The sequence below is a fragment of the Lampetra planeri genome, chromosome 4 (assembly GCF_965212315.1).
Source record: "Lampetra planeri chromosome 4, kcLamPlan1.2.h2, whole genome shotgun sequence".
NCBI lineage: Eukaryota > Metazoa > Chordata > Hyperoartia > Petromyzontiformes > Petromyzontidae > Lampetra > Lampetra planeri.
Genome location: NC_136110.1, coordinates 18,325,698 through 18,353,324, shown reverse-complemented (window position 1 = coordinate 18,353,324; position 27,627 = coordinate 18,325,698). Strand labels below are relative to the sequence as shown.

At 57.3% G+C, this 27,627-nt stretch overlaps 1 protein-coding gene across 1 annotated transcript; it reads left to right on the top strand.

The window, feature by feature from the left end:
- Positions 1–184: 184 nt before the first annotated feature.
- Positions 185–27,627, top strand: LOC144717760 (WD repeat and coiled-coil-containing protein-like). Its single transcript, XM_078593387.1, has 4 exons — positions 185–497; positions 1,014–2,669; positions 4,148–4,274; positions 27,350–27,627. Exons 1-4 carry the CDS (start codon positions 207–209, stop codon positions 27,523–27,525), a joined length of 2,250 nt encoding a protein of 749 aa, XP_078449513.1. The 5' UTR covers positions 185–206; the 3' UTR covers positions 27,526–27,627.

The window sequence follows — 27,627 nt, the reverse complement described above, 5'->3', positions numbered from 1 at the left end:
TGATGCTAGCCGTGGCCGGTAATCAAACTCTGGAGCGGTCTCCACCCATCCGGCGGCCGAGGAGACGAGGAGGCCCCGAGGGCGGATGGCGGGCGACCGTCAGGGCGGGTCTCGAAGGCCGCCGCTGCGGGAATGGCGGGGGGGGGGGACTTCACCGCGGCCTCGGATGTCGCCCGCAGGACCGCCGCGCCCGCCACCGCGGCGGCATGGAGCTGGGCAAGGCGAAGCTGCTGCGCAGCGGCGTCAACGTCCTGCGGCGCGCCGTGCACCCCTCGCTGGGCCTCGCGTGGACCGACGGCAAGCAGTTGCTGCTGTCCGGCCTCCACGCAGGCGGAGAGGAGGAGGAGCCGGAGGAGGCGGCGGTGGTCGGGCGACTGGGCGGCGCGGCGACGCTGGGCAGCTTCGAGCACGTCTACGGCGTGAGCTGGGGCCCCGCCGACCCCGCGCTGCCCGCGCTTCTCGCTGTGCAGCACAAGAAACACGTCACCGTCTGGCAGGTGAGGGCAGCGGGCGCACGCGGAGCGGGGGAATGAATAACCCGTTTTCGTGGCACCCACTCACCCACCCACTCACTCACCTACCAACCCACCCATTCACTCAGTCAAACCAACGCACCCGGTCCACCCACCCACCAGAACCACCCATCAGACCCACCAACTGAACAACCCACCCACCAAACTCACATAACCCACACACCCACTCACTCATCCACTCACTCACCCACTCAACCCGACCCACTCAACCCGACCCACTCACTCACTCATCCATTCATCCACCCAACCCACTTACTCATCCACCCACCCACCGAACCCACCCCACCCAACCCATCCACCCACCCATCCACCCACTGATCTAAACCACCCGCTCACCCACCCACCCACTATCCCACCCAAACCAACCCACTCATCCTTCATCCAGCAGTGGAGTGACACGGGCACGGTGTACGGCCTGCGGCGTCCGTGCGGAAGCCTCACCGTGGCGCGGGACCCTCTCGCTCCCCCCGCCCCCACCAGGTGACGCCCGCCGGACGCAACGACGCTCGCCCAGCGTGCTCGCGGCTTTGCGAGCGCGAGGAGCCATTCGCCATCCTGCCGCAGGGCTGCGTGTGGCACCCACGCTCCGAGACGCTGGTGCTGCTCACCAAGCGCGATGCCTGCCTGCTCTACTCGCTGCGCTCCGACGCCCGCTCCGTCCGCGCCGACATCCGCGGCAGCGGCCTGGTGCGCTGCGCCGCATGGACGACGGACGGCACGCGCCTGGTGCTGGCCGTGGGCACGGCGCTGCACTCGTACCTGTGGGACGAGCCCAGCCGCTCGCTGCAGCCGTGCGGCTTCTCCCACGTGCTCGACGTGGGCGGCTACGTGTGTGCCGTGGAGGCCGCGTGCGACGCCCGCGTGCTCGTGGCCACCGAGCTGCCCCTGGACCGCGTCTGCGGCCTCGACGCGGCCGGCGCACCCTTCGAGCTGTCCGGGGCGGCGTTCGACGGCGCGCCGGGCTCCTCGCCGAACACGCTGCGCCCGCGCGAGGACGCCGAGGACTGCGCCACGAGGCCCCGCGGGCGCTCGCCGGAGCCCCGCGGCGGGTTCGTGGCAGACGACGGCACGGGCCGCGGGCCCGTCGTCGACCTCACGCACCTGCTGGCCCACCACCGCAAGTCGGACCCCGGGCCGCTGATCCGGCTCAAGCGCAGGGACCTATCGAGCGGCGGCGGCGGCAGCGACGACGACAGCTCGCACCTCCTGCTGGTCACGCTGGACCAGAAGGCGACGACCACCAGGAAGGTGCGCCTGCCGGGGCTGCTGGTGCCGGACCTGCTGGCCTACGACGCGACCGCCGACACCGTGGCCGTCGCCTCCAACACGTCCGCCTCGGTGCTCATGTACTCCCTGAGCGGCCGCGGGATCTCGCCGCTGCAGCACGTCACGCTGGGGCGCGACGAGCGGCCCAAGGGGCTGTGCTTCCTGGCCCCATCGCACTCCCTGGCGATGCTGGTCGGCCGGCAGAAGCAGTCGGAGCCGGCGTTCCTGCCCTGCGCCAGCACAGACCGCTACGCGCTGCGGCTGGTCGTGCGCGACGTGGCAGTGGAGGGGCCCGGCCGCTTGTCCCCGCGGGCCGGCACTCGGCCGTCCGAGGGCCGCGACGCCAACCCGGGCCCCGCCGGCGGGCTGCGGGAGCTGTGGCCGCCCTGCGACGAGCCGCGCCGGCAGGCGTCCTCGCCGCGCCGGTTGACGGAGGAGCTCTCGAGGGCCTCCGCGGACGACCGGCGGCCGCGTCGCCCGAGCGGGGAGGCCGCCGGACACTTCGCTCGCGACGTCTCCCCGCCGCTCGAGAGCTTCGAGCGCGAACCGGCGGGCGGGGCCGCGAGGCCGCGGGGCAGTCCGGAGCCGTGCCGGCCCGGCGGGGGAGCTCCGCGGAGGGCGCCCAGCCCTCGCGACGCCGAGCGGGACGGCCCGGCGCGGGGGCCCGTGGGCCGAGCGGCGAGCCCCGGCCCGTGGGATGCCGAAGGCTCGGCCGCGGGCCGCGCGCTGCGGGGGCTGTGGGAGCGGCTGGACCGCGTGCAGGCCGAGGTGGGCGAGGTGCGGCAGCTCGTGCTGGTGTTGCGGCCGGAGCAGCGACTGCTGGCTGCGTCGGGCCCTCCGCGCTGGGTGAGAGTTCGCTGCCAGCCGCGGGTAAGGGCCCCATTCTACTCCCACGGTCTCACACGGCCACTCGTCATCGCCACGATCGTCGTCGGCCATTGGTCAATCCACTGCTGGATGGAGACCCACCAAAGCTTGTGTTGATGCGTGCTGATTTATAAACTCTCTTCACTGAATGGCTGGGGGTAGCCCTGGCAGCATCGGTGGCCTGAGTTGCGCGTCTCCGCGCTCTGCCTTCTGTTGGCTACGGATAATGGGTTCCGTAGCAAACACAGACGGTGCTGAGTGGGGCTAGGAGTGAGGGCGTGTGGGAACTACACCAGAATGGTCGTGATTAGGGGGGGTGGCACTCTACAACTTATTTGTCATAAAAACTGTATGTATATGCAGTATTTTAATTGTTTAAATTGTATGTAGTGTATAATGTACCATATATATTATTTGACACTAAAATCAAGCATAGCTGCTTTTTTACACGCATGTGGAGAGCTGATCTCTGGACTGGTACAGCCTTTGGAGCGGTTTTCCAGCGATCGCCGGATCACATGCCGGTTTCGCAAGATCGGCGCCGGATAATGTTGGAAGTCGGATAATCAATCGATTATCTACTGTGCATCTCCTTCACGTAGCTGCCATTGGCCAGACGGCCTTCTGGGAGGGCTTAATTTCCAAGCTGTGGACCGGTTCCGACGTTCAGTGTCTCTCATCAGCAGAGTCTAGATTTAATGTGCTACTTGCCCTTCCCCACAGTGACGCTCGTGAGTCCATTGCTCTATATCCTGCACAGGATGTTGTGGTAATGCTCGCGGCTCGAAGGGCGCCTCTCCCTGTGTGGAGTCTGAAGGTTCTCGCTCTCCTCCCCCCGTGTTCGGCACGGGCTTCCACTGCGTGCTCTCCGGTTTTCTCCCAGAGCTAAACCCACACGCACGGTGGAACTGCTTTTGGGCAAAACCTACCCAATGCTGAGAAATTACCTGAAAATCAGTCTAAACTATTCTAAACGAAACTATTTTACTTGTTACCAGGTAAGGCCCACTGAGCTATGCAGCTTTTCTTCAGAAGCGACCTGGCCACAAATGATGGGTCAACGAAGTGGCTTATCGCGTGGAAATTCCACGCAGCCAAATACTCTAAACGCGTGATGTTGATCCTAAATGTGGAGGGAAAAACTGGACGACCCGCAGAAAAATCCACGTGACCACGGGGAAAACACACAAACTCCAAATATACAGCAGGTGTACGAGGTCGGGAATCGAGCCCAAGACCTCCTCTAGACCAGGCGAGGCAGTTAACATCTCGCCACAATCGATTGGGATCGCACATCAGGAGCACCTGCGTCATCGCGCCCCCCCCCCCCCCACTGCACAGGCGCCCTCCTGAACAAGAGTCTTGCAGCATTCCCAGATACACAAGCGCAATGACAAAGATAGTAACAACAACAACAATAAGAAATCGTTGAGTTCCGGGTGGGCGCGCTGACCGTGCCGGCATGGCGTTTCCCCCCGCAGGGTGGCAGCAACGCGGTGCCCTCGCAGGAAGCGGAGACGCGGAACTTCCTACTGAGCAGCGGGGGCCTCGTGCGGCTCGATGTTCTCCGGAGCGCCTTCCAGCTGTCCGCCGTCGAGATGCTCTTCGGTAGGCCGTCCACCCCCCGCCCCCCCCCCCACCCTCCGCCGGCCTCCTCGTCTGTCGGCGGCCAGGCCTCATCGCCGGCCAGGCCTCATTGCCGGCCGCTCCCCTGCCCGGTCGCGACGCCATGCGGCGCTCGCAGGCCGGTGCCGTGTTGCTGAGATGTTAACTACATCGCCGGGTACATAGGAGGTCGAGGGATCGATCCTGACCGCATAAGGATGCTGTATATTTGGAGTTTGCGGTGTATATCTCCCTGTGGTCGCGTGGATTTTTCTCCGGCTCCTCCGGTTTTTCCCTCCACATTTAGAATCGACGTCACGCGTATTTGGCTGCTATATATTTCCACCCGATAAGCCACCTCGTTGAGCTGTCATTTGTGGTCACTTCTGAACAAGAGCTGTACGGCTCGGTGGGCCTTACCTGGTAACATAAAAATTGTTCAGTTTTAGTTTATTGTTCCCCTTGTAGCACACAGGGGCCTCTGGGGGGGGGGGGGGGGCGGGGAGGGCGCAAGATAAATGCAGTCGTCATTGTTATAATCCATCGAGCGTCTGCAGACGGGCGGATTTCATTGCTCTTTCTCCGCCTTACGGACGTCCTCTCGAGCGCATTCCCTGCTTTGGCTGCCACTCTGATGTCGTCTTGACCGCACGCCATGTTCCGCCGTAGAGCACGCGGCTCACAGGCGGAAGGTCGATAAAAAGAACACCACTTTCTGGGGAATTCAAAAGTGATTTTCCTAGGGATAGGGCAGGAGTCGGCAAACCTGCGGTTGTGGAGCCGCATGCGTTTCTTCAAGCACTGCTTCGTGACGTTTATTAAGGACCGCCATCTCCTATTCACAGACATTGTGGCTCTTAAAATGGGATGGACACACCACCGCCATAGGAACGTGGAATTTCCACCATTGCCTCTGAGCTGTAGACTGGAGATGAGCGCCAACACCTCAATGTTTAGTATGGAGAGCGGTCGGTCATGGAGAGTGGTCAGTCATGGAGATCGTTGAGGCATGGAGAGTGGTGAGACATGGAGAGTGGTGAGTGATGGAGAGTGGTGAGTGATGGAGAGTGGTGAGTGATGGAGAGTGGTGAGGTGTGGAGAGCGATGAGGCGTGGAGAGTGGTGAGTGATGGAGAGTGGTGAGTGATGGAGAGTGGTGAGTGATGGAGAGTGGTGAGTGATGGAGAGTGGTGAGACATGGAGAGTGGTGAGTGATGGAGAGCGGTGAGGTGTGGAGAGCGATGAGGCGTGGAGAGCGGTGAGGCGTGGAGAGCGGTGAGTGATGGAGAGTGGTGAGTGATGGAGAGTGGTGAGACATGGAGAGTGGTGAGTGATGGAGAGCGGTGAGGTGTGGAGAGCGATGAGGCGTGGAGAGCGGTGAGGCGTGGAGAGTGGTGAGACATGGAGAGTGGTGAGGCATGGAGAGTGGTGAGTGATGGAGAGCGGTGAGGTGTGGAGAGCGATGAGGCGTGGAGAGCGGTGAGGCGTGGAGAGTGGTGAGACATGGAGAGTGGTGAGACATGGAGAGTGGTGAGTGATGGAGAGCGGTGAGGTGTGGAGAGCGATGAGGCGTGGAGAGCGGTGAGGCGTGGAGAGTGGTGAGACATGGAGAGTGGTGAGACATGGAGAGTGGTGAGTGATGGAGAGCGGTGAGGTGTGGAGAGCGATGAGGCGTGGAGAGCGGTGAGGCGTGGAGAGTGGTGAGTGATGGAGAGTGGTGAGGCGTGGAGAGTGGTGAGACATGGAGAGTGGTGAGTGATGGAGAGCGGTGAGGTGTGGAGAGTGGTGAGACATGGAGAGCGATGAGGCGTGGAGAGTGATGGAGAGTGGTGAGGTGTGGAGAGTGGTGAGACATGGAGAGTGGTGAGTGATGGAGAGCGGTGAGGCGTGGAGAGTGGTGAGACATGGAGAGTGGCGAGACATGGAGAGTGGTGAGTCATGGAGAGCGGTGAGTGATGGAGAGTGGTGAGTCATGGAGAGCGGTGAGTGATGGAGAGTGGTGAGTCATGGAGAGTGGTGAGTCATGGAGAGTGGTGAGTGATGGAGAGTGGTGAGTCATGGAGAGCGGTGAGTGATGGAGAGTGGTGAGTCATGGAGAGTGGTGAGTCATGGAGAGTGGTGAGACATGGAGAGTGGTGAGACATGGAGAGTGGTGAGACATGGAGAGTGGTGAGTGATGGAGAGTGGTGAGTCATGGAGAGTGGTGAGTGATGGAGAGTGGTGAGTCATGGAGAGTGGTGAGTGATGGAGAGTGGTGAGTCATGGAGAGTGGTGAGACATGGAGAGTGGTGAGTCATGGAGAGTGGTGAGTCATGGGGAGTGGTGAGTCATGGAGAGTGGTGAGACATGGAGAGTGGTGAGTGATGGAGAGTGGTGAGGCATGGGGAGTGGTGAGACATGGAGAGTGGTGAGTGATGGAGAGTGGTGAGTCATGGAGAGTGGTGAGTGATGGAGAGTGGTGAGTCATGGAGAGTGGTGAGTGATGGAGAGTGGTGAGTCATGGAGAGTGGTGAGACATGGAGAGTGGTGAGTGATGGAGAGTGGTGAGTGATGGAGAGTGGTGAGTCGTGGAGAGTGGTTAGTCGTGGAGAGTGGTGAGGCGTGGAGAGTGGTGAGGCGTGGGGAGTGGTGAGACATGGAGAGTGGTGAGTGATGGAGAGTGGTGAGTGATGGAGAGTGGTGAGTCGTGGAGAGTGGTTAGTCGTGGAGAGTGGTGAGGCGTGGAGAGTGGTGAGGCGTGGAGAGTGGTGAGTGATGGAGAGTGGTGAGTGATGGAGAGTGGTGAGTCGTGGAGAGTGGTGAGGCGTGGAGAGTGGTGAGACGTGGAGAGTGGTGAGTCGTGGAGAGTGGTGAGACATGGAGAGTGGTAAGACATGGAGAGTGGTGAGGCGTGGAGAGTGGTGAGTGATGGAGAGTGGTGAGTGATGGAGAGTGGTGAGGCGTGGAGAGTGGTGAGTGATGGAGAGTGGTGAGTGATGGAGAGTGGTGAGACATGGAGAGTGGTGAGACATGGAGAGTGGTGAGACATGGAGAGTGGTGAGTGATGGACAGTGGTGAGTCGTGGAGAGTGGTGAGGCGTGGAGAGTGGTGAGACGTGGAGAGTGGTGAGACGTGGAGAGTGGTGAGACATGGAGAGTGGTGAGACATGGAGAGTGGTGAGACGTGGAGAGTGGTGAGTGATGGAGAGTGGTGAGGCATGGAGAGTGGTGAGGCATGGAGAGTGGTGAGGCATGGAGAGTGGTGAGTGATGGAGAGTGGTGAGGCGTGGAGAGTGGTGAGTGATGGAGAGTGGTGAGACATGGAGAGTGGTGAGACATGGAGAGTGGTGAGTGATGGACAGTGGTGAGTCGTGGAGAGTGGTGAGGCGTGGAGAGTGGTGAGACGTGGAGAGTGGTGAGACGTGGAGAGTGGTGAGGCGTGGAGAGTGGTGAGACATGGAGAGTGGTGAGACGTGGAGAGTGGTGAGTGATGGAGAGTGGTGAGGCATGGAGAGTGGTGAGGCATGGAGAGTGGTGAGGCATGGAGAGTGGTGAGTGATGGAGAGTGGTGAGTGATGGAGAGTGGTGAGGCATGGAGAGTGGTGAGGCGTGGAGAGTGGTGAGTGATGGTGAGTGATGGAGAGTGGTGAGTGATGGAGAGTGGTGAGTGATGGAGAGTGGTGAGGCATGGAGAGCGGTGAGGCGTGGAGAGCGGTGAGGCGTGGAGAGTGGTGAGTGATGGAGAGTGGTGAGGCATGGGGACTGGTGAGACATGGAGAGTGGTGAGGTGTGGAGAGTGGTGAGTGATGGAGAGTGGTGAGACATGGAGAGTGGTGAGTGATGGAGAGTGGTGAGTGATGGAGAGTGGTGAGTGATGGAGAGTGGTGAGACATGGAGAGTGGTGAGACATGGAGAGTGGTGAGACATGAAGAGTGGTGAGGCGTGGAGAGTGGTGAGGCGTGGAGAGTGGTGAGGCATGGAGAGTGGTGAGACATGGAGAGTAGTGAGTGATGGAGAGTGGTGAGGCATGGAGAGTGGTGAGGCATGGAGAGTGGTGAGACATGGAGAGTAGTGAGTGATGGAGAGTGGTGAGTCATGGAGATTGGTGAGTCATGGAGAGTGGTGAGTGATGGAGAGTGGTGAGTGATGGAGAGTGGTGAGTGATGGAGAGTGGTGAGTGATGGAGAGTGGTGAGTGATATAGAGGGGTGAGACATGGAGAGTGGCGAGGCATGGAGAGTGGTGAGTGATGGTGAGTGATGGAGAGTGGTGAGGCATGGAGAGTGGTGAGTGATGGAGAGTGGTGAGACATGGATAGTGGTGAGACATGGAGAGTGGTGAGTGATGGAGAGTGGTGAGGCATGGAGAGTGGTGAGTGATGGAGAGTGGTGAGACATGGAGAGTGGTGAGGCATGGAGAGTGGTGAGTGATGGAGAGTGGTGAGTCATGGAGAGTGGTAAGACATGGAGAGTGGTGAGGCATGGAGAGTGGTGAGACATGGAGAGTGGTGAGTGATGGAGAGTGGTGAGTGATGGAGAGTGGTGAGTGATGGAGAGTGGTGAGACATGGAGAGTGGTGAGGCATGGAGAGTGGTGAGTGATGGAGAGCGGTGAGTGATGGAGAGTGGTGAGACATGGAGAGTGGTGAGACATGGAGAGTGGTGAGTGATGGAGAGTGGTGAGTGATGGAGAGTGGTGAGACATGGAGAGTGGTGAGGCATGGAGAGTGGTGAGTGATGGAGAGTGGTGAGTGATGGAGAGTGGTGAGGCATGGAGAGTGGTGAGTGATGGAGAGCGGTGAGTGATGGAGAGTGGTGAGACATGGAGAGTGGTGAGACATGGAGAGTGGTGAGTGATGGAGAGTGGTGAGTGATGGAGAGTGGTGAGTGATGGAGAGTGGTGAGACATGGAGAGTGGTGAGTGATGGAGAGTGGTGAGTGATGGAGAGTGGTGAGGCGTGGAGAGCGGTGAGGCATGGAGAGCGGTGAGTGATGGAGAGTGGTGAGACATGGAGAGTGGTGAGTGATGGAGAGTGGTGAGTGATGGAGAGTGGTGAGACATGGAGAGTGGTGAGGCATGGAGAGTGGTGAGTGATGGAGAGTGGTGAGGCATGGAGAGTGGTGAGGCGTGGAGAGTGGTGAGACGTGGAGAGCGGTGAGTCGTGGAGAGTGGTGAGTGATGGAGAGTGGTGAGACGTGGAGAGCGGTGAGGCATGGAGAGTGGTGAGGCATGGAGAGTGGTGAGACGTGGAGAGTGGTGAGTGATGGAGAGTGGTGAGACATGGAGAGTGGTGAGACATGGAGAGTGGTGAGTGATGGAGAGTGGTGAGACATGGAGAGTGGTGAGACATGGAGAGTGGTGAGACATGGAGAGTGGTGAGTGATGGAGAGTGGTGAGTCATGGAGAGTGGTGAGTCATGGAGAGTGGTGAGACATGGAGAGTGGTGAGTGATGGAGAGTGGTGAGTGATGGAGAGTGGTGAGTGATGGAGAGTGGTGAGTGATGGAGAGTGGTGAGTGATGGAGAGTGGTGAGTGATGTAGAGGGGTGAGACATGGAGAGTGACGAGGCATGGAGAGTGGTGAGTGATGGAGAGTGGTGAGTGATGGAGAGTGGTGAGTGATGTAGAGGGGTGAGACATGGAGAGTGACGAGGCATGGAGAGCGGTGAGTGATGGAGAGTGGTGAGTGATGGTGAGTGATGGAGAGTGGTGAGTGATGGAGAGTGGTGAGTGATGGAGAGTGGTGAGACATGGAGAGTGGTGAGTGATGGTGAGTGATGGAGAGTGGTGAGTGATGGAGAGTGGTGAGTGATGGAGAGTGGTAAGACATGGAGAGTGGTGAGTGATGGAGAGTGGTGAGTGATGGTGAGTGATGGAGAGTGGTGAGTGATGGAGAGTGGTGAGTGATGGAGAGTGGTGAGACATGGAGAGTGGTGAGTGATGGTGAGTGATGGAGAGTGGTGAGTGATGGAGAGTGGTGAGTGATGGAGAGTGGTGAGTCATGGAGAGCGGTGAGTGATGGAGAGTGGTGAGTCATGGAGAGCGGTGAGTGATGGAGAGTGGTGAGTCATGGAGAGTGGTGAGTCATGGAGAGTGGTGAGTGATGGAGAGTGGTGAGTCATGGAGAGCGGTGAGTGATGGAGAGTGGTGAGTCATGGAGAGTGGTGAGTCATGGAGAGTGGTGAGACATGGAGAGTGGTGAGACATGGAGAGTGGTGAGACATGGAGAGTGGTGAGTGATGGAGAGTGGTGAGTCATGGAGAGTGGTGAGTGATGGAGAGTGGTGAGTCATGGAGAGTGGTGAGTGATGGAGAGTGGTGAGTCATGGAGAGTGGTGAGACATGGAGAGTGGTGAGTCATGGAGAGTGGTGAGTCATGGGGAGTGGTGAGTCATGGAGAGTGGTGAGTGATGGAGAGTGGTGAGGCATGGAGAGTGGTGAGTCATGGAGAGTGGTGAGTCATGGGGAGTGGTGAGTCATGGAGAGTGGTGAGTCATGGAGAGTGGTGAGTCATGGGGAGTGGTGAGTCATGGGGAGTGGTGAGACATGGAGAGTGGTGAGTCATGGAGAGTGGTGAGTCATGGGGAGTGGTGAGTCATGGAGAGTGGTGAGACATGGAGAGTGGTGAGTGATGAAGAGTGGTGAGGCATGGGGAGTGGTGAGACATGGAGAGTGGTGAGTGATGGAGAGTGGTGAGTCATGGAGAGTGGTGAGTGATGGAGAGTGGTGAGTCAAAAAGAGAGTGGTGAGACATGGAGAGTGGTGAGTGATGGAGAGTGGTGAGGCATGGGGAGTGGTGAGACATGGAGAGTGGTGAGTCATGGAGAGCGGTGAGTGATGGAGAGTGGTGAGTGATGGAGAGTGGTGAGGCATGGGGAGTGGTGAGACATGGAGAGTGGTGAGTGATGGAGAGTGGTGAGTGATGGAGAGTGGTGAGTCGTGGAGAGTGGTTAGTCGTGGAGAGTGGTGAGGCGTGGAGAGTGGTGAGGCGTGGAGAGTGGTGAGTGATGGAGAGTGGTGAGTGATGGAGAGTGGTGAGTCGTGGAGAGTGGTGAGGCGTGGAGAGTGGTGAGACGTGGAGAGTGGTGAGTCGTGGAGAGTGGTGAGACATGGAGAGTGGTAAGACATGGAGAGTGGTGAGGCGTGGAGAGTGGTGAGTGATGGAGAGTGGTGAGTGATGGAGAGTGGTGAGGCGTGGAGAGTGGTGAGTGATGGAGAGTGGTGAGACATGGAGAGTGGTGAGACATGGAGAGTGGTGAGTGATGGACAGTGGTGAGTCGTGGAGAGTGGTGAGGCGTGGAGAGTGGTGAGACGTGGAGAGTGGTGAGACATGGAGAGTGGTGAGTGATGGAGAGTGGTGAGGCATGGAGAGTGGTGAGTGATGGAGAGTGGTGAGGCATGGAGAGTGGTGAGTGATGGAGAGTGGTGAGTGATGGAGAGTGGTGAGACATGGAGAGTGGTGAGGCATGGAGAGTGGTGAGGCATGGAGAGTGGTGAGTGATGGAGAGTGGTGAGTGATGGAGAGTGGTGAGGCATGGAGAGTGGTGAGGCGTGGAGAGTGGTGAGTGATGGTGAGTGATGGAGAGTGGTGAGTGATGGAGAGTGGTGAGTGATGGAGAGTGGTGAGTGATGGAGAGTGGTGAGGCGTGGAGAGCGGTGAGGCGTGGAGAGCGGTGAGGCGTGGAGAGTGGTGAGTGATGGAGAGTGGTGAGGCATGGGGACTGGTGAGACATGGAGAGTGGTGAGTGATGGAGAGTGGTGAGTGATGGAGAGTGGTGAGACATGGAGAGTGGTGAGACATGGAGAGTGGTGAGGTGTGGAGAGTGGTGAGTGATGGAGAGTGGTGAGACATGGAGAGTGGTGAGTGATGGAGAGTGGTGAGTGATGGAGAGTGGTGAGACATGGAGAGTGGTGAGTGATGGAGAGTGGTGAGTGATGGAGAGTGGTGAGGTGTGGAGAGTGGTGAGGTGTGGAGAGTGGTGAGTGATGGAGAGTGGTGAGACATGGAGAGTGGTGAGTGATGGAGAGTGGTGAGTGATGGAGAGTGGTGAGACATGAAGAGTGGTGAGGCGTGGAGAGTGGTGAGGCGTGGAGAGTGGTGAGGCATGGAGAGTGGTGAGTGATGGAGAGTGGTGAGGCATGGAGAGTGGTGAGTGACGGAGAGTGGTGAGACATGGAGAGTGGTGAGACATGGAGAGTGGTGAGTGATGGAGAGTGGTGAGGCATGGAGAGTGGTGAGTGATGGAGAGTGGTGAGTGATGGTGAGTGGTGAGACATGGAGAGTGGTGAGGCATGGAGAGTGGTGAGTGATGGAGAGTGGTGAGTGATGGAGAGTGGTGAGACATGGAGAGTGGTGAGGCATGGAGAGTGGTGAGTGATGGAGAGTGGTGAGTCATGGAGAGTGGTAAGACATGGAGAGTGGTGAGGCATGGAGAGTGGTGAGACATGGAGAGTGGTGAGGCATGGAGAGTGGTGAGTGATGGAGAGTGGTGAGACATGGAGAGTGGTGAGGCATGGAGAGTGGTGAGTGATGGAGAGTGGTGAGGCATGGAGAGTGGTGAGGTGTGGAGAGTGGTGAGGCATGGAGAGTGGTGAGGCGTGGTGAGACATGAAGAGTGGTGAGGCGTGGAGAGTGGTGAGGCGTGGAGAGTGGTGATGCATGGAGAGTGGTGAGTGATGGAGAGTGGTGAGACGTGGAGAGCGGTGAGGCATGGAGAGTGGTGAGGCATGGAGAGTGGTGAGACGTGGAGAGCGGTGAGTGATGGAGAGTGGTGAGTGATGGAGAGTGGTGAGTGATGGAGAGTGGTGAGGCGTGGAGAGTGGTGAGGCGTGGAGAGTGGTGAGGCATGGAGAGTGGTGAGACATGGAGAGTAGTGAGTGATGGAGAGTGGTGAGTCATGGAGAGTGGTGAGTCATGGAGAGTGGTGAGTGATGGAGAGTGGTGAGTGATGGAGAGTGGTGAGACGTGGAGAGTGGTGAGACATGGAGAGTGGTGAGTCGTGGAGAGTGGTGAGACATGGAGAGTGGTGAGTGATGGAGAGTGGTGAGGCATGGAGAGTGGTGAGACGTGGAGAGTGGTGAGTCGTGGAGAGTGGTGAGACATGGAGAGTGGTGAGTGATGGAGAGTGGTGAGACATGGAGAGTGGTGAGCCATGGAGAGTGGTGAGACATGGAGAGTGGTGAGACATGGAGAGTGGTGAGACATGGAGAGTGGTGAGTGATGGAGAGTGGTGAGTCATGGAGAGTGGTGAGACATGGAGAGTGGTGAGTGATGGAGAGTGGTGAGTGATGGAGAGTGGTGAGTGATGGAGAGTGGTGAGTGATGGAGAGTGGTGAGTGATGGAGAGTGGTGAGTGATGGAGAGTGGTGAGTCATGGAGAGTGGTGAGACATGGAGAGTGGTGAGTGATGGAGAGTGGTGAGTGATGGAGAGTGGTGAGTGATGGAGAGTGGTGAGTGATGGAGAGTGGTGAGTGATGGAGAGTGGTGAGTGATGTAGAGGGGTGAGACATGGAGAGTGACGAGGCATGGAGAGTGGTGAGTGATGGAGAGCGGTGAGGCGTGGAGAGCGGTGAGGCGTGGAGAGCGGTGAGGCATGGAGAGCGGTGAGTGATGGAGAGTGGTGAGACATGGAGAGTGGTGAGACATGGAGAGTGGTGAGTGATGGAGAGTGGTGAGACATGGAGAGTGGAGAGGCATGGAGAGTGGTGAGTGATGGAGAGCGGTGAGGCGTGGAGAGCGGTGAGGCATGGAGAGCGGTGAGTGATGGAGAGTGGTGAGACATGGAGAGTGGAGAGGCATGGAGAGTGGTGAGTGATGGAGAGCGGTGAGGCGTGGAGAGCGGTGAGGCGTGGAGAGTGGTGAGTGATGGAGAGTGGTGAGGCATGGAGAGTGGTGAGGCGTGGAGAGTGGTGAGGCGTGGTGAGACATGAAGAGTGGTGAGGCGTGGAGAGTGGTGAGGCGTGGAGAGTGGTGAGTGATGGAGAGTGGTGAGACGTGGAGAGTGGTGAGTCGTGGAGAGTGGTGAGACATGGAGAGTGGTGAGTGATGGAGAGTGGTGAGACATGGAGAGTGGTGAGGCATGGAGAGTGGTGAGTGATGGAGGGTGGTGAGACATGGAGAGTGGTGAGTGATGGAGAGTGGTGAGTGATGGAGAGTGGTGAGTCATGGAGAGTGGTGAGTCATGGAGAGTGGTGAGGCATGGAGAGTGGTGAGGCATGGAGAGTGGTGAGTGATGGAGAGTGGTGAGTGATGGAGAGTGGTGAGACATGGAGAGTGGTGAGACATGGAGAGTGGTGAGTGATGGAGAGTGGTGAGTGATGGAGAGTGGTGAGACATGGAGAGTGGTGAGTGATGGAGAGTGGTGAGTGATGGAGAGTGGTGAGTGATGGAAAGTGGTGAGTGATGGAGAGTGGTGAGTGATGGAGAGTGGTGAGTGATGGAGAGTGGTGAGTGATGGAGAGTGGTGAGTGATGGAGAGTGGTGAGTGATGGAGAGTGGTGAGTGATGGAGAGTGGTGAGTGATGTAGAGGGGTGAGACATGGAGAGTGGTGAGGCATGGAGAGTGGTGAGTGATGGAGAGCGGTGAGGCGTGGAGAGCGGTGAGGCGTGGAGAGCGGTGAGGCATGGAGAGCGGTGAGTGATGGAGAGCGGTGAGTGATGGAGAGTGGTGAGACATGGAGAGTGGTGAGGCATGGAGAGTGGTGAGTGATGGAGAGTGGTGAGTGATGGAGAGTGGTGAGACATGGAGAGTGGTGAGGCATGGAGAGTGGTGAGGCATGGAGAGTGGTGAGACATGGAGAGTGGTGAGCCATGGAGAGTGGTGAGGTGTGGAGAGTGGTGAGGCATGGAGAGTGGTGAGGCGTGGTGAGACATGAAGAGTGGTGAGGCGTGGAGAGTGGTGAGGCGTGGAGAGTGGTGATGCATGGAGAGTGGTGAGGCATGGAGAGTGGTGAGTGATGGTGAGTGATGGAGAGTGGTGAGGCATGGAGAGTGGTGAGTGATGGAGAGTGGTGAGACGTGGAGAGTGGTGAGTTGTGGAGAGTGGTGAGACATGGAGAGTGGTGAGTGATGGAGAGTGGTGAGTGATGGAGAGTGGTGAGACATGGAGAGTGGTGAGTTGTGGAGAGTGGTGAGACATGGAGAGTGGTGAGACGTGGAGAGTGGTGAGTTGTGGAGAGTGGTGAGACATGGAGAGTGGTGAGTGATGGAGAGTGGTGAGTGATGGAGAGTGGTGAGTGATGGAGAGTGGTGATACATGGAGAGTGGTGAGACATGGAGAGTGGTGAGGCATGGAGAGTGGTGAGACATGGAGAGTGGTGAGTGATGGAGAGTGGTGAGTGATGGAGAGTGGTGAGACATGGAGAGTGGTGAGTGATGGAGAGTGGTGAGTGATGGAGAGTGGTGAGTGATGTAGAGTGGTGAGACATGGAGAGTGGTGAGACATGGAGAGTGGTGAGGCATGGAGAGTGGTGAGTGATGGTGAGTGATGGAGAGTGGTTAGGCATGGAGAGTGGTGAGTGATGGAGAGCGGTGAGGCGTGGAGAGCGGTGAGGCATGGAGAGTGGTGAGTGATGGAGAGTGGTGAGTCATGGAGAGTGGTGAGTCATGGAGAGTGGTGAGACATGGAGAGTGGTGAGTGATGGAGAGTGGTGAGTGATGGAGAGTGGTGAGACATGGAGAGTGGTGAGGCATGGAGAGTGGTGAGTGATGGAGAGTGGTGAGGCATGGAGAGTGGTGAGGTGTGGAGAGTGGTGAGGCATGGAGAGTGGTGAGGCGTGGTGAGACATGAAGAGTGGTGAGGCGTGGAGAGTGGTGAGGCGTGGAGAGCGGTGAGGCGTGGAGAGCGGTGAGGCGTGGAGAGCGGTGAGTGATGGAGAGTGGTGAGTGATGGAGAGTGGTGAGTGATGGAGAGTGGTGAGGCATGGAGAGTGGTGAGGCGTGGAGAGTGGTGAGGCATGGAGAGTGGTGAGGCGTGGTGAGACATGAAGAGTGGTGAGGCGTGGAGAGTGGTGAGGCGTGGAGAGTGGTGAGTGATGGAGAGTGGTGAGGCATGGAGAGTGGTGAGTCATGGAGAGTGGTGAGACATGGAGAGTGGTGAGTGATGGAGAGTGGTGAGTGATGGAGAGTGGTGAGTCATGGAGAGTGGTGAGACATGGAGAGTGGTGAGTGATGGAGAGTGGTGAGTGATGGAAAGTGGTGAGTGATGGAGAGTGGTGAGTGATGGAGAGTGGTGAGTGATGGAAAGTGGTGAGTGGTGGAGAGTGGTGAGACATGGAGAGTGGTGAGACATGGAGAGTGGTGAGACATGGAGAGTGGTGAGTCATGGAGAGTGCTGAGTGATAGAGAGTGGTGAGACGTGGAGAGTGGTGAGTGATGGTGAGTGATGGAGAGTGGTGAGGCATGGAGAGTGGTGAGACATGGAGAGTGGTGAGGCATGGAGAGTGGTGAGACGTGGAGAGTGGTGAGGCGTGGAGAGTGGTGAGGCGTGGAGAGTGGTGAGGCATGGAGAGTGGTGAGACGTGGAGAGTGGTGAGGCGTGGAGAGTGGTGAGGCGTGGAGAGTGGTGAGGCGTGGAGAGTGGTGAGGCGTGGAGTGTGGTGAGACGTGGAGAGTGGTGAGACGTGGAGAGTGGTGAGACGTGGAGAGTGGTGAGTTATGGAGAGTGGTGAGACGTGGAGAGTGGTGAGTTATGGAGAGTGGTGAGTGATGGAGAGTGGTGAGTCATGGAGATTGGTGAGTGATGGAGAGTGGTGAGGCATGGGGACTGGTGAGACATGGAGAGTGGTGAGTGATGGAGAGTGGTGAGTGATGGAGAGTGGTGAGACATGGAGAGTGGTGAGACATGGAGAGTGGTGAGTGATGGAGAGTGGTGAGTGATGGAGAGTGGTGAGTGATGTAGAGTGGTGAGACATGGAGAGTGGTGAGGCATGGAGAGTGGTGAGGCATGGAGAGTGGTGAGTGATGGAGAGCGGTGAGTGATGGAGAGTGGTGAGACATGGAGAGTGGTGAGGCATGGAGAGTGGTGAGTGATGGAGAGTGGTGAGACATGGAGAGTGGTGAGGCATGGAGAGTGGTGAGTGATGGAGAGTGGTGAGACGTGGAGAGTGGTGAGACATGGAGAGTGGTGAGTGATGGAGAGTGGTGAGGCGTGGAGAGCGGTGAGGCGTGGAGAGTGGTGAGGCATGGAGAGTGGTGAGTGATGGAGAGTGGTGAGACATGGAGAGTGGTGAGGCATGGAGAGTGGTGAGGCATGGAGAGTGGTGAGTGATGGAGAGTGGTGAGTGATGGAGAGTGGTGAGTGATGGAGAGCGGTGAGTGATGGAGAGTGGTGAGTGATGGAGAGTGGTGAGACATGGAGAGTGGTGAGACATGGAGAGTGGTGAGTGATGGAGAGTGGTGAGTGATGGAGAGTGGTGAGACATGGAGAGTGGTGAGGCATGGAGAGTGGTGAGTGATGGAGAGTGGTGAGGCATGGAGAGTGGTGAGGCATGGTGAGACATGAAGAGTGGTGAGGCGTGGAGAGTGGTGAGGCGTGGAGAGTGGTGATGCATGGAGAGTGGTGAGGCATGGAGAGTGGTGAGTGATGGAGAGTGGTGAGTGATGGAGAGTGGTGAGTCATGGAGAGTGGTGAGACGTGGAGAGTGGTGAGTCGTGGAGAGTGGTGAGTCGTGGAGAGTGGTGAGACATGGAGAGTGGTGAGGCATGGAGAGTGGTGAGTGATGGAGAGTGGTGAGACGTGGAGAGTGGTGAGTCGTGGAGAGTGGTGAGACATGGAGAGTGGTGAGTCGTGGAGAGTGGTGAGACGTGGAGAGTGGTGAGTCGTGGAGAGTGGTGAGTCGTGGAGAGTGGTGAGACATGGAGAGTGGTGAGTGATGGAGAGTGGTGAGTGATGGAGAGTGGTGAGTCATGGAGAGTGGTGAGTCATGGAGAGTGGTGAGGCATGGAGAGTGGTGAGGCATGGAGAGTGGTGAGTCATGGAGAGTGGTGAGTCATGGAGAGTGGTGAGTCATGGAGAGTGGTGAGACATGGAGAGTGGTGAGTGATGGAGAGTGGTGAGTGATGGAGAGTGGTGAGGCATGGAGAGTGGTGAGTGATGGAGAGTGGTGAGTGATGGAGAGTGGTGAGGCATGGAGAGTGGTGAGTCATGGAGAGTGGTGAGTCATGGAGAGTGGTGAGTCATGGAGAGTGGTGAGACATGGAGAGTGGTGAGTGATGGAGAGTGGTGAGGCATGGAGAGTGGTGAGGCATGGAGAGTGGTGAGTGATGGAGAGTGGTGAGTCATGGAGAGTGGTGAGTCATGGAGAGTGGTGAGACATGGAGAGTGGTGAGTGATGGAGAGTGGTGAGTGATGGAGAGTGGTGAGTGATGGAGAGTGGTGAGCCATGGAGAGTGGTGAGACATGGAGAGTGGTGAGACATGGAGAGTGGTGAGTGATGGAGAGTGGTGAGCCATGGAGAGTGGTGAGACATGGAGAGTGGTGAGACATGGAGAGTGGTGAGTCATGGAGAGTGGTGAGTGATGGAGAGTGGTGAGCCATGGAGAGTGGTGAGTCATGGAGAGTGGTGAGTCATGGAGAGTGGTGAGACATGGAGAGTGGTGAGTGATGGAGATTGGTGAGTGATGGAGAGTGGTGAGTGATGGAGAGTGGTGAGTGATGGAGAGTGGTGAGTGATGGAGAGTGGTGAGTGATGTAGAGGGGTGAGATATGGAGAGTGGCGAGGCATGGAGAGTGGTGAGTGATGGTGAGTGATGGAGAGTGGTGAGTGATGGAGAGTGGTGAGGCGTGGAGAGTGGTGAGTCGTGGAGAGTGGTGAGACATGGAGAGTGGTGAGTCGTGGAGAGTGGTGAGACGTGGAGAGTGGTGAGTCGTGGAGAGTGGTGAGACGTGGAGAGTGGTGAGTCGTGGAGAGTGGTGAGTCGTGGAGAGTGGTGAGACATGGAGAGTGGTGAGTGATGGAGAGTGGTGAGACATGGAGAGTGGTGAGTGATGGAGAGTGGTGAGTGATGGAGAGTGGTGAGTCATGGAGAGTGGTGAGTCATGGAGAGTGGTGAGGCATGGAGAGTGGTGAGGCATGGAGAGTGGTGAGTGATGGAGAGTGGTGAGTCATGGAGAGTGGTGAGTCATGGAGAGTGGTGAGACATGGAGAGTGGTGAGTGATGGAGAGTGGTGAGCCATGGAGAGTGGTGAGACATGGAGAGTGGTGAGACATGGAGAGTGGTGAGTCATGGAGAGTGGTGAGTCATGGAGAGTGGTGAGACATGGAGAGTGGTGAGTCATGGAGAGTGGTGAGTCATGGAGAGTGGTGAGTCATGGAGAGTGGTGAGACATGGAGAGTGGTGAGTGATGGAGAGTGGTGAGTGATGGAGAGTGGTGAGTGATGGAGAGTGGTGAGTGATGGAGAGTGATGAGTGATGGAGAGTGGTGAGTGATGTAGAGGGGTGAGATATGGAGAGTGGCGAGGCATGGAGAGTGGTGAGTGATGGTGAGTGATGGAGAGTGGTGAGGCATGGAGAGTGGTGAGTGATGGAGAGCGGTGAGGCGTGGAGAGCGGTGAGGCGTGGAGAGCGGTGAGTGATGGAGAGTGGTGAGACATGGAGAGTGGTGAGTGATGGAGAGTGGTGAGTGATGGAGAGTGGTGAGTCATGGAGAGTGGTGAGACATGGAGAGTGGTGAGTGATGGAGAGTGGTGAGTGATGGAGAGTGGTGAGTGATGGAGAGTGGTGAGTGATGGAGAGTGGTGAGTGATGGAGAGTGGTGAGGCATGGAGAGTGGTGAGGCACGGAGAGTGGTGAGTGATGGAGAGTGGTGAGGCATGGAGAGTGGTGAGGCACGGAGAGTGGTGAGTGATGGAGAGTGGTGAGGCGTGGAGAGTGGTGAGGCATGGAGAGTGGTGATGCATGGAGAGTGGTGAGGCGTGGAGAGTGGTGAGACATGAAGAGTGGTGAGGCGTGGAGAGTGGTGAGGCGTGGAGAGTGGTGATGCATGGAGAGTGGTGAGGCGTGGAGAGTGGTGAGACATGGAGAGTGGTGAGGCGTGGAGAGTGGTGATGCATGGAGAGTGGTGAGGCGTGGAGAGTGGTGATGCATGGAGAGTGGTGAGACATGGAGAGTGGTGAGTGATGGAGAGTGGTGAGTGATGGAGAGTGGTGAGACATGGAGAGTGGTGAGACATGGAGAGCGGTGAGTGATGGAGAGTGGTGAGGCATGGAGAGTGGTGAGTGATGGAGAGTGGTGAGGCATGGAGAGTGGTGAGTGATGGAGAGTGGTGAGGCATGGAGAGTGGTGAGTGATGGAGAGTGGTGAGTGATGGAGAGTGGTGAGGCATGGAGAGTGGTGAGGCGTGGAGAGTGGTGAGGCATGGAGAGTGGTGAGGCGTGGTGAGACATGAAGAGTGGTGAGGCGTGGAGAGTGGTGAGGCGTGGAGAGTGGTGATGCATGGAGAGTGGTGAGGCGTGGAGAGTGGTGAGACATGGAGAGTGGTGAGACATGGAGAGTGGTGAGGCGTGGAGAGTGGTGATGCATGGAGAGTGGTGAGGCGTGGAGAGTGGTGAGGCGTGGAGAGTGGTGATGCATGGAGAGTGGTGAGACATGGAGAGTGGTGAGACATGGAGAGTGGTGAGTGATGGAGAGTGGTGAGGCGTGGAGAGTGGTGAGGCGTGGAGAGTGGTGAGTGATGGAGAGTGGTGAGGCATGGAGAGTGGTGAGACATGGAGAGTGGTGAGACATGGAGAGTGGTGAGTGATGGAGAGTGGTGAGACATGGAGAGTGGTGAGTGATGGAGAGTGGTGAGGCATGGAGAGTGGTGAGGCATGGAGAGTGGTGAGACATGGAGAGTGGTGAGACATGGAGAGTGGTGAGTGATGGAGAGTGGTGAGACATGGAGAGTGGTGAGTGATGGAGAGTGGTGAGACATGGAGAGTGGTGAGTGATGGAGAGTGGTGAGGCATGGAGAGTGGTGAGTGATGGAGAGTGGTGAGGCATGGAGAGTGGTGAGTGATGGAGAGTGGTGAGGCATGGAGAGTGGTGAGACATGGAGAGTGGTGAGGCGTGGAGAGTGGTGAGACATGGAGAGTGGTGAGTGATGGTGAGTGATGAGACATGGAGAGTGGTGAGTGATGGAGAGGTGAGGCATGGAGAGTGGTGAGGCATGGAGAGTGGTGAGACATGGAGAGTGGTGAGTGATGGTGAGTGATGGAGAGTGGTGAGGCGTGGAGAGTGGTGAGTGATGTAGAGTGGTGAGACATGGAGAGTGGTGAGGCATGGAGAGTGGTGAGTGATGGTGAGTGATGGAGAGTGGTGAGTCATGGAGAGTGGTGAGTCATGGAGAGTGGTGAGACATGGAGAGTGGTGAGACATGGAGAGTGGTGAGTGATGGAGAGTGGTGAGTGATGGTGAGTGATGGAGAGTGGTGAGTCATGGAGAGTGGTGAGTCATGGAGAGTGGTGAGACATGGAGAGTGGTGAGACATGGAGAGTGGTGAGTGATGGAGAGTGGTGAGTGATGGAGAGTGGTGAGACATGGAGAGTGGTGAGTCATGGAGAGTGGTGAGACATGGAGAGTGGTGAGTGATGGAGAGTGGTGAGGCATGGAGAGTGGTGAGACATGGAGAGTGGTGAGTGATGGAGAGTGGTGAGTGATGGAGAGTGGTGAGACATGGAGAGTGGTGAGACATGGAGAGTGGTGAGACATGGAGAGTGGTGAGTGATGGAGAGTGGTGAGTGATGGAGAGTGGTGAGACATGGAGAGTGGTGAGTGATGGAGAGTGGTGAGTGATGGAGAGTGGTGAGGCATGGAGAGTGGTGAGGCATGGAGAGTGGTGAGGCATGGAGAGTGGTGAGACATGGAGAGTGGTGAGACATGGAGAGTGGTGAGTGATGGTGAGTGATGGAGAGTGGTGAGGCGTGGAGAGTGGTGAGTGATGTAGAGTGGTGAGACATGGAGAGTGGTGAGGCATGGAGAGTGGTGAGACATGGAGAGTGGTGAGACATGGAGAGTGGTGAGTGATGGTGAGTGATGGAGAGTGGTGAGGCGTGGAGAGTGGTGAGTGATGTAGAGTGGTGAGACATGGAGAGTGGTGAGGCATGGAGAGTGGTGAGTGATGGTGAGTGATGGAGAGTGGTGAGTGATGGAGAGTGGTGAGACATGGAGAGTGGTGAGTCATGGAGAGTGGTGAGTCATGGAGAGTGGTGAGACATGGAGAGTGGTGAGGCATGGAGAGTGGTGAGACATGGAGAGTGGTGAGTGATGGAGAGTGGTGAGTGATGGTGAGTGATGGAGAGTGGTGAGTCATGGAGAGTGGTGAGTCATGGAGAGTGGTGAGACATGGAGAGTGGTGAGGCATGGAGAGCGGTGAGACATGGAGAGTGGTGAGGCATGGAGAGTGGTGAGACATGGAGAGTGGTGAGGCATGGAGAGTGGTGAGACATGGAGAGTGGTGAGTGATGGAGAGTGGTGAGTGATGGAGAGTGGTGAGTGATGGAGAGTGGTGAGTGATGGAGAGTGGTGAGACATGGAGAGTGGTGAGGCATGGAGAGTGGTGAGACATGGAGAGTGGTGAGTGATGGAGAGTGGTGAGTGATGGAGAGTGGTGAGTGATGGAGAGTGGTGAGACATGGAGAGTGGTGAGACATGGAGAGTGGTGAGGCATGGAGAGTGGTGAGACATGGAGAGTGGTGAGTGATGGAGAGTGGTGAGTCATGGAGAGTGGTGAGGCATGGAGAGTGGTGAGACATGGAAAGTGGTGAGTGATGGAGAGTGGTGAGGCATGGAGAGTGGTGAGTGATGGAGAGTGGTGAGGCATGGAGAGTGGTGAGGCGTGGAGAGTGGTGAGGCGTGGAGAGTGGTGAGACATGGAGAGTGGTGAGACATGGAGAGTGGTGAGTGATGGTGAGTGATGGAGAGTGGTGAGACATGGAGAGTGGTGAGGCATGGAGAGTGGTGAGTGATGGAGAGTGGTGAGGTGTGGAGAGTGGTGAGGTGTGGAGAGTGGTGAGTGATGGAGAGTGGTGAGGCATGGAGAGTGGTGAGACATGGAGAGTGGTGAGTGATGGAGAGTGGTGAGTGATGTAGAGTGGTGAGACATGGAGAGTGGTGAGGCATGGAGAGTGGTGAGTGATGGTGAGTGATGGAGAGTGGTGAGTGATGGAGAGTGGTGAGACATGGAGAGTGGTGAGGCATGGAGAGTGGTGAGACATGGAGAGTGGTGAAACATGGAGATTGGTGAGACATGGAGAGTGGTGAGTCGTGGAGAGTGGTGAGGCGTGGAGAGTGGTGAGGCGTGGAGAGTGGTGATGCGTGGAGAGTGGTGAGGCGTGGAGAGTGGTGAGACGTGGAGAGTGGTGAGGCGTGGAGAGTGGTGAGGCGTGGAGAGTGGTGAGACGTGGAGAGTGGTGAGGCGTGGAGAGTGGTGAGTCGTGGAGAGTGGTGAGGCGTGGAGAGTGGTGAGACGTGGAGAGTGGTGAGGCATGGAGAGTGGTGAGTGATGGAGAGTGGTGAGACATGGAGAGTGGTGAGTGATGGAGAGTGGTGAGGCATGGTGAGTGGTGAGACATGGAGAGTGGTGAGTGATGGAGAGTGGTGAGACATGGAGAGTGGTGAGACATGGAGAGTGGTGAGGCATGGAGAGTGGTTAGTCATGGAGAGTGGTGAGGCGTGGAGAGTGGTGAGGTGTGGAGAGTGGTGAGGCGTGGAGAGTGGTGAGACATGGAGAGTGGTGAGGCATGGAGAGTGGTTAGTCATGGAGAGTGGTGAGACATGGAGAGTGGTGAGTGATGGAGAGTGGTGAGACATGGAGAGTGGTGAGGCATGGAGAGTGGTGAGGCATGGAGAGTGGTTAGTCATGGAGAGTGGTGAGGCGTGGAGAGTGGTGAGGTGTGGAGAGTGGTGAGGCGTGGAGAGTGGTGAGGCGTGGAGAGTGGTGAGGCGTGGAGAGTGGTGAGGCGTGGAGTGTGGGGAGACGTGGAGAGTGGTGAGACGTGGAGAGTGGTGAGTGATGGAGAGTGGTGAGGCATGGAGAGTGGTGAGGCATGGAGAGTGGTGAGGCATGGAGAGTGGTGAGACATGGAGAGTGGTGAGTGATGGAGAGTGGTGAGTGATGGAGAGTGGTGAGTCATGGAGAGTGGTGAGACATGGAGAGTGGTGAGGCATGGAGAGCGGTGAGGCGTGGAGAGTGGTGAGTGATGGAGAGTGGTAAGTGATGGAGAGTGGTGAGACATGGAGAGTGGTGAGACGTGGAGAGTGGTGAGACGTGGAGAATGGTGAGACGTGGAGAGTGGTGAGACGTGGAGAGTGGTGAGACGTGTAGAGTGGTGAGACATGGAGAGTGGTGAGACGTGGAGAGTGGTGAGACATGGAGAGTGGTGAGTTATGGAAAGTGGTGAGTGATGGAGAGTGGTGAGTCATGGAGAGTGGTGAGTGATGGAGAGTGGTGAGTGATGGAGAGTGGTGAGTGATGGTGAGTGATGGAGAGTGGTGAGACATGGAGAGTGGTGAGACATGGAGAGTGGTGATTCATGGAGAGTGGTAAGACATGGAGAGTGGTGAGGCATGGAGAGTGGTGAGACATGGAGAGTGGTGAGTGATGGAGAGTGGTGAGGCATGGAGAGTGGTGAGTGATGGAGAGTGGTGAGGCATGGAGAGTGGTGAGACATGGAGAGTGGTGAGTGATGGAGAGTGGTGAGTGATGGAGAGTGGTGAGTGATGTAGAGTGGTGAGACATGGAGAGTTGTGAGGCATGGAGAGTGCTGAGTGATGGAGAGTGGTGAGACGTGGAGAGTGGTGAGACATGGAGAGTGGTGAGTGATGGTGAGTGATGGAGAGTGGTGAGTGATGGAGAGTGGTGAGACATGGAGAGTGGTGAGGCGTGGAGAGTGGTGAGACGTGGAGAGTGGTGAGACATGGAGAGTGGTGAGGCGTGGAGAGTGGTGAGTCGTGGAGAGTGGTGAGGCGTGGAGAGTGGTGAGGCGTGGAGAGTGGTGAGGCGTGGAGAGTGGTGATGCGTGGAAAGTGGTGAGGCGTGGAGAGTGGTGAGACGTGGAGAGTGGTGAGGCGTGGAGAATGGTGAGGCGTGGAGAGTGGTGAGGCGTGGAGAGTGGTGAGACGTGGAGAGTGGTGAGACGTGGAGAGTGGTGAGGCGTGGAGAGTGGTGAGTCGTGGAGAGTGGTGAGGCGTGGAGAGTGGTGAGACGTGGAGAGTGGTGAGGCATGGAGAGTGGTGAGTGATGGAGAGTGGTGAGACATAGAGAGTGGTGAGTGATGGAGAGTGGTGAGACATGGAGAGTGGTGAATGATGGAGAGTGGTGAGGCATGGAGAGTGGTGAGTGATGGAGAGTGGTGAGACATGGAGAGTGGTGAGACATGGAGAGTGGTGAGACATGGAGAGTGGTGAGACATGGAGAGTGGTGAGACATGGAGAGTGGTGAGTGATGGAGAGTGGTGAGACATGGAGAGTGGTGAGGCATGGAGAGTGGTGAGTGATGGTGAGTGATGGAGAGTGGTGAGTGATGGAGAGTGGTGAGTAATGGAGAGTGGTGTGACATGGAGAGTGGTGAGTGATGGAGAGTGGTGAGTGATGTAGAGTGATGAGACATGGAGAGTGGTGAGTCATGGAGAGTGGTGAGGCATGGAGCGTGGTGAGTGATGTCGAGTGGTGAGGCATGGAGAGTGGTGAGACATGGAGAGTGGTGAGACGTGGAGAGTGGTGAGACGTGGAGAGTGGTGAGACGTGGAGAGTGGTGAGACGTGGAGAGTGGTGAGACGTGGAGAGTGGTGAGTGATGGAGAGTGGTGAGTGATGGAGAGTGGTGAGGCTTGGAGAGTGGTGAGACGTGGAGAGTGGTGAGACGTGGAGAGTGGTGAGTGATGGAGAGTGGTGAGTGATGGAGAGTGGTGAGGCATGGAGAGTGGTGAGTGATGGAGAGTGGTGAGTGATGGAGAGTGGTGAGGCATGGAGAGTGGTGAGACATGGTGAGTGGTGAGTGATGGAGAGTGGTGAGTGATGGAGAGTGGTGAGGCATGGAGAGTGGTGAGGCATGGAGAGTGGTGAGGCATGGAGAGTGGTGAGTGATGGAGAGTTGTGAGACATGGAGAGTGGTGAGACATGGAGAGTGGTGAGTGATGGAGAGTGGTGAGGCATGGAGAGTTGTGAGGCGTGGTGAGGCGTGGAGAGTGGTGAGGCGTGGAGAGTGGTGAGGCGTAGAGAGTGGTGAGGCATTGGGAGCGTTGAGGCATGGAGCACACAAGGGGGCAGTATCGTTGTAAGAGCCATAGCCGGTTTAGTTTTCACTCCCTTTTGTTTGGTTACAACAAGCAAATAACAGAACAGCCTATGAAGGTTGGCACGGCACACAAGAGGGTGGGTTGCCAGCACCATGCCCAGCCACCTTTGTCTCCCCAGTGGCGATGTTTACAAACGCTGAACCAGGTATTCATTTGAAGCTGAGACCTAAGGGGGAGGCCCAGGACCAGTTCAGATAATCGTCACTAGTGTTGGCCATGAGAGAGAATTGAACTCAGGTTCGAAATGTAGCGCGCTAACCACTACACTACCTCTCCCCTGCCCAGTGCTCCCTACGCACACCACACGCACACACGATGTGTGCGTGTGGTCTGGGGGAGCGATGGTCGTCGTGGTTATCCCACTTTGTTACAAACCCGGTGACCTTAGTTCGATTCTTGGTAAGCATCAGTGGTGGTCCTGGGTCTCCCCCAGGTCAACTCGGTATTGCTTGAATATCTGGTATGGTGATTAAACATCGGCGCTGCAGAGACAAAGGCAGCTGGGCATGGTTCTGACCACACCATGCTCTTGGCCAGCATTAATAGGCACTAACATCACTTGCTCCAACAGACCAAATAATGCAATGCGTGGAATCTGTGTTTGTCATTGTGTGTGTGTGAATTGAGCGGTGGTGGTTAGTGCCCTACTCTATTAACCCGGGGAGACCTGAGTTTCATCTCCATCCATGATGAACATCATAGGAATCAAATCGTCCTCTGCTGGCCTCACCGAACGATATCTGAATATGGCTCGGGGGCCCAGCAGGGCCACGGTGAAGGGGCTATTGAGAGTCGCGCGACTAACCCCTCCGCGCCCGTGTCGCCGGCAGACGTGGTGTGGCTGGTGCTGGGCTGCGATGGCGATGGCTTCGTCCCCGTCGCGTTCCAGCACGAGCAGGAGGTGCTCGTGCGCGAGGGCCGCGCTCCGAAGCCGCCTGCCGAGGAGCCACCCGCCGAGGAGCTGCGCGCCACGCACGCCGCCCCGCACGAGAACGCGACGGGGTAGTCGTCGCCCCCGCCGCCTCCGTCCCCCTCCTCCTCCTCCTCCTGCTCCTCACCAGCGCCGCCCGGGCGGCTCCCGTTCGGTCCGCTGGTGCCGCTGCGGGCG